Here is a 6052-nt window from a genome sequence, read left to right as displayed (position 1 = left end):
ATAACTATTCAGCCTGCTGCCAAAATGGTATCCTTTTGTTTCTAGAAATTTGTAAAATAGTTCAATTTAAAATAAAAGTGGATTTTAGAAATCATTAAAACAGTTATTCCTAGATTTTTTGACCGCACATCGGTCTACATTCACAGCAAAAAATTTGTTATCACTTTTTATCAATTACTGAATTATTCGAAAAGTTCTGTGATTAGCGAAAATTTTAATTCTTGCAAAATTGAATAGGAAAAAATGAAAATTCATTGAAAAAAATGTTAATGAATACCAGAGATGCAATTTTGTTCCTAAGGATTGTATTCTAAAATTAGTATTTGGGGAAAATTGTGTTCTTAAATAGACACATGAAATCATTTATCGAATTTATTTTAATCAAATATTGTGAAACAGCTGGACTCTCTTAATTGGATAGTTGCATAGCTGAGGATTTTCGTAATTTAGGTATAAAAGAATTTGAAAAATAAAAAGTGAGAATGCTTTTCTTCTCGCAAAAACTTTAAATTAATTGAAGAATTTTCAGCTTATCCAAAAGTAATACAATCTCATCGGAAACAAATAAATGACGGTAAATGCATACAAATTTATATATAATAATAAAATATGAATTGATAATAATAATTATACTTTTTAGTCTAATCATTTGTGACTAGAGTTTTATCATGATAAGATGGTTAGATATTTATCAGATGGGATGAAATTAATGGATTGGAATGTAGAAATGATCGTTTTTAAAGTTTTTACTTAATCCCAAAATCTCAAGTCTTATTTTAAAAAAAAAAAGTGAATAAATGAAATCCCCAAAAGTGAAGTATTTCGAATTAAAAATTTCATTAATTTGAATTAAGTAGCTGAAATTCAATTCAATAAATGCATTTGTCACTTCAAGATGAATCATTCTGGTCACATTCATTCCAAGAAAGCGAATTAAGTATGGAGAATTCAAATATACCGCATACATCAGCTTATGGAATGCGAAAAGTTGGCAAAAAAACGTATATTGAGTAAAAAAAAATTAATTTCATTTTACAATTAACTGCATTCAAACATTTATTTCATTGTTTCATCTTTAAAATTTAAAATTGAAAATAAATAATGCAAATATGGTAATGTTGCAATGACCAATACGATAACGTAATTACAGTAATTATTATTGAAATTATTATTATTGAAAAATTACAGTAATTATCAGTAATTATTATTGAATATACAATAGAAAAGATACGCTTGATTTGCATAGCAGTAAGCATATACAGTAGAAAAGATACGCTTGATTTGCATAGCAGTATCAAAGTAATTTTGCGATGATTAACAGTAATAACAAATGATCAAGTAATACAATGCAATAAATATCAGAATTAAGAAAAATAAGAAATTATCTTAATAATTAATAATTATGATACAATAATCGAGTACGAAATATTTCAAGATTACAACTCATTGAAATGATGCAAACTTTTAGCTGGAAACTTTTGAAATAATTCGAAATATAATAAAATAACTTTTAAGTTTTTATAATCTCTAAGTAATACCAATTTTTTTCATACAAGGTTCTGAATTTCCAGAAAGCAAAAAAAAAAAAGAATTAACAACCGAAACTAAAGCTCATTATGATGCTTTTGATGATAATAAAATATATATGACTGAATATCTAGCATATTTAAATATCATCATTTGAACACTATTTCCTTTATTCTATTCTATTTTATTTCCTTTATTCTATTCTATTTTAGTTTACTGTATTGGAAAACTAGATAATCAATTTTTCTCCTAATTAAAAAAAAAAATCTATCACTTCTATGTTTATACATTCATTTTCTAATTGATTCCAAAATATTATTTAATTTCAGTGATACAAACGTTGGCTCACCAAGATCCAAAGCATTAGAACAAAAATCATGTGAACATATCGAGTACGTACGTTCTACTACGTCATATATACATTTCAAATTTAAAATAAGAAAAAAATCTGAAAAAAATTGTATAAAATGGTTGGGAGTATTTGAAAATCATTCATTGGTGAGGAAAAAATTTATGAAATGATTAGAAAATAATTTCCGAAAGATAACAAAATGACAATCCGTATTAATCAATTTAATTACAAATGAAATAATAATTAAGAGTACAGAAAAGAAAGAGCGGTTCAATAGAAGATAATGGTGATAAACACATTGTTCAGACCAGTACAAAGAATTTATAATAATTAGGTTACATTGTTTTATACAAAATATTTTTCTTCTCTTACAATAAATCCCTTTTTTCCATTGATTAATGAAAATAATAAAATAATTAATTATTCAATAAAACATATCCTTTCTTACAATAAATAATCATATTATAATTAGTTAAGATTACATTTGCAAACAAAAAAAATTCATTTCTGGGTAATTAATTTCCTGGATTTTCTTTTTTGTCAGCCACTCACAAATTACTTATGATAAGACATTGGAACAGAGATAATCAATTTTCCCAAATGAAATTAATTAGTTTGAGTTCTTGGTTTCAGGCATCATATACGAAGTGCAATTTTAAAATACCTACTTTATGTGAGAATTAGAAATAAGTTAAAAGTGAAAGAATTTTGATAAGTCCCGCATTGGTAACATTACCATAGATAAAGCATGGAAAGAGATATTTTTAATCCTATATGTCTTCGAAATACTTAATAATACTTTCATTCTAGAACAATTTGTTGAGTTGCAAATGGTTGTCTAAAGCAACTAAAAAATCGAACGGCACATTAGTCTATGGTAGTTAAAACATTATGGCAGATTTGTCTTTTATAACCATAAATTTGATCTACATAGAAATTGATTTTAGCTGGGAGAATTTGAATAATAATCAACTAATATTTGTAAATGGAACGATCGCATAAGCTCTGATCATCATTTTATTTACAAAACTTTGACAAAAATTACGAGATTAGGAAATATGTACAAGAAAGTAACGAAAAAGTGAGAACGACTTTTGAGCAATTGTTGCATGTTTCAAAATTACAACAACATTTCTTTTAAGCCGACTAGCACCTTTTCACCATTTACGGTAGTTGCCTGTCGGCAACAGTTGATTAAAAGTTCATTTAAATGTCGTTTTGTGGGACACAGATCACTCAAATATTGCTGTATAGTCGATTCTTCCCATGATTGTCGAAGGGAAAACAGTAATTCCAATCTGCAGAAACTTATTTCAATTAGAAAGTTAGCATGATAAAAAGACAGTTTTCGAACATAAAACATGAAAGAATTTGTGACTACATTAGCATAATGACTTTTCCTTTTTAAGACATTTGAAGCTCAATTCAAAAAATTTAGCTAGATGTAGAATCCATGAAAAAAATCTGATTGAATTCTAGAATTAACAATCAATCTCTTCCTCCACAGGTAATGAAGTCGTGAACATAATAGGTTTAGTGTACTTTAAGCAAATAAGTACAGTCTCAATTCATCCACTACACATCAGTTTGAAAACAAATGGTTTAACAAGCTGCTGCAAATCAAATATGCTAACCTTTTAACCGGTTCTTCCGGCAAATCTTCAACGTTCAAATAACGAATAGTTTTTCCAGTTGCCAGTTCATCATCAATGAATGCAAGCCCTTCTAGATATTCCTCCTGAAATCCAAATAAGATAATAAAGGGCTGATCTAAAATGGAGATTATTCGATTCATTCATTCGACGGTTGCAGTAGAAGCACTGAACCTGATTTGGCAGTTCGATTTCATTACTTGACTATTATTCCATTGTAACTTGAAGGGCAAACATTTTGCGGACTTTCATTTAATACCGATTCAAAGATTTGAGAAAGTCAAATTGATAATCGAAATTGCCAAAATTTACAAAAAGAATAACAGATGTAAAATTACCTTGAACTCAACACCAATTGGCAAAATTTGTTGCAGAGTTTTTTCGAAATTATCATAATCAAATTTCACAGCTGCACGAAGGAGTTGTGAAATCTTTGTCCGACAAATTGCTTTTTCGTTGATATGATACGTCTCTATCCCATTTTCTGAAATCCAAGGCCAAAATACTGTCATGAATTTTCTTGCTCCTTTATATTTAAGAATGTTAGAAGATGATGTTTCACATGTTTAACTGCAAAAAAATTAGCTGTCGGATGCATTAATACAAACAATCTGATGTATAGATTATATCGGGAAATTGATGTATGGCCATTCGGATCATATTTTCATCAGAATGAGTATTGTAGCAAAAATGATTGGAAAATTTAGATTATATTGTAGCAAAAATGATTAGAAAATTTAGATTGCCGAAAAGAAAAATCTAGTAACTATAACGAATTAACAGTTACTAATGAAATTTGTAAAGTTTTAATACCATTAATAACATCGCAGTATGTTTCAATTAGCCAATTAATTGCTTCAACAGGAATATTTTTGTCCGGCAGATGCTTTTTCAAAGCTTCTTTCAAACATTCCGGTCCAACAGAATCGAGAATAATGCCTGGTTCTTCATCGTCATCCAAGCAATCCACGAACACGGTTACAAGACGATCAAGGAATTCTGCCGACAACATCCGCACATATCCTGTAAAAATTGACAGGATACTATGGATGCTATACCGAAGAATAAGGATGTTGAATAGCAGCACATATATTCCGACGTTGTTTTTTACAATCATTCGTCAACTGCCGAATTTTTTCAGCACAACAAGAATCATTCGATCAACACACCATTTAAAATTATCACAGGCATGCGCTTGAGAGCTTTCTGTAATTCTGCTTCACTCATTTGAACAACATCCAGTAAATCTCCAATAGTATAACTGCAATTTTTCTGTAAGCTCCAGAACTTTTAAAATAATAAACAAAAACTTGTGCTGATATGAAAATTCTTATTTTCCAAAATTAAAATTAATAAAGAATAAAAAAAGCCACATACACCTAAAATTTATTAGTCATCGGTCACTTTAAAATCAGCTGATAATATCACAAACCCTCTGAAGATTGTAACATGAACTCCCTAGACGCAAGGTCCTTCAAGTGACTAATGATGTTGGCTGACTATAACTTGAACCACTGCAATATCATTACTTACAACTTATTGTCGTTATTAAATTCATCATCCCATTCCAATTCACCCTCATGGAGCTTTTCTTTCAATCGCTGAACTGGCACATAGGACATTTGTCGTAATTCAAGAAAATTATTTTTTAAACCAATGACCTAGAAAAACAATATTTTTAGAAGGAAACCCGTTCCCCCACTAGATGGTTTCAATATCCAAGCAACTCAAAGTAATTTAAGCTTACCAAGGATTTCGTTTTAATTAAAAGTAAATTCAAAGAATTCAAATCAAAAATAATTCCAAGGACAATAGTAGAAAAACAGTACCTTTCGAACCGTTTTAATGCTTTTATTAGCATTCGCTTCATCGTTAAAGTGAAACTCTGGCAAAAGTAATAATACATTTGATGTTGCCACTTCCTTTACATCAAATGTAGCATCATGGGTACACAAAACAGCACCGTCTTCTTGATCGCCGCGAATAACAAGCCTGAAATAACTTTTAGATACATAGAACTACATAAATTTCTTTTTTCTCTATTAAATTTCACTGTTTTGTCATTCCTTATTTTATGTCGAAGAAAAACCTTCAGAAACAAATTCTTTTTTTCTTTATTTTCGTGAAGAGACCTAAAAATGCTTACTGTTCACCGGCCATTATTCGATCAGCTAATACTGGATTAATTTCGACCAAACGATAATTCCCCGAAAGTAGTGGCGATGCAAATTCCAAGTATTGTAATTCGGTCTGTAAAAGATTTGGAAAAAAAAAAATGTGGTTAAAAAATATTCTAAAATTGTCATCTTTCAAACTACATTAGAACACGAGTGACACGAGTCCAGGGGTCCACATGAGAAATTGGAATGGTTTTCGAGGGTCTGCCTAATATAATTAATTCAGTTCTACTCGATATTGCATCCGTATACATATATATATATATATATATATATATATATATATATATATATATATATATATATATATATATATATATATATATATATATATATATATATAT

The 6052-nt window shown here is 28.7% G+C and overlaps 2 protein-coding genes across 2 annotated transcripts; both read right to left on the bottom strand.

Moving 5' to 3' along the window:
* Positions 1–2999: 2999 nt before the first annotated feature.
* Positions 3000–4792, bottom strand: LOAG_18881 (hypothetical protein; the record flags this gene model as incomplete). The annotated part of the gene is made up of 5 exons (XM_003147369.2): positions 4701–4792; positions 4345–4554; positions 3870–4015; positions 3514–3617; positions 3000–3177 (listed from the first exon to the last, which is right to left on the bottom strand). The coding sequence occupies exons 1-5, from the start codon at positions 4756–4758 to the stop codon at positions 3000–3002; spliced, it is 696 nt and encodes a 231-aa protein (XP_003147417.2). The 5' UTR covers positions 4759–4792.
* Positions 4793–5060: 268 nt separating this feature from the next.
* LOAG_18880 (hypothetical protein) lies at positions 5061–5962 on the bottom strand (the record flags this gene model as incomplete). The annotated part of the gene is made up of 4 exons (XM_020451541.1): positions 5061–5192; positions 5361–5523; positions 5678–5781; positions 5858–5962. 4 exons carry the CDS (start codon positions 5960–5962, stop codon positions 5061–5063), a joined length of 504 nt encoding a protein of 167 aa, XP_020304664.1.
* Positions 5963–6052: the final 90 nt, after the last annotated feature.

This window comes from Loa loa (genome assembly GCF_000183805.2).
Source record: "Loa loa unplaced genomic scaffold supercont3.626, whole genome shotgun sequence".
NCBI lineage: Eukaryota > Metazoa > Nematoda > Chromadorea > Rhabditida > Onchocercidae > Loa > Loa loa.
The sequence above is the reverse complement of the archived record's forward strand: the minus strand, read 5'-3'. Positions and strand labels throughout refer to the sequence as shown.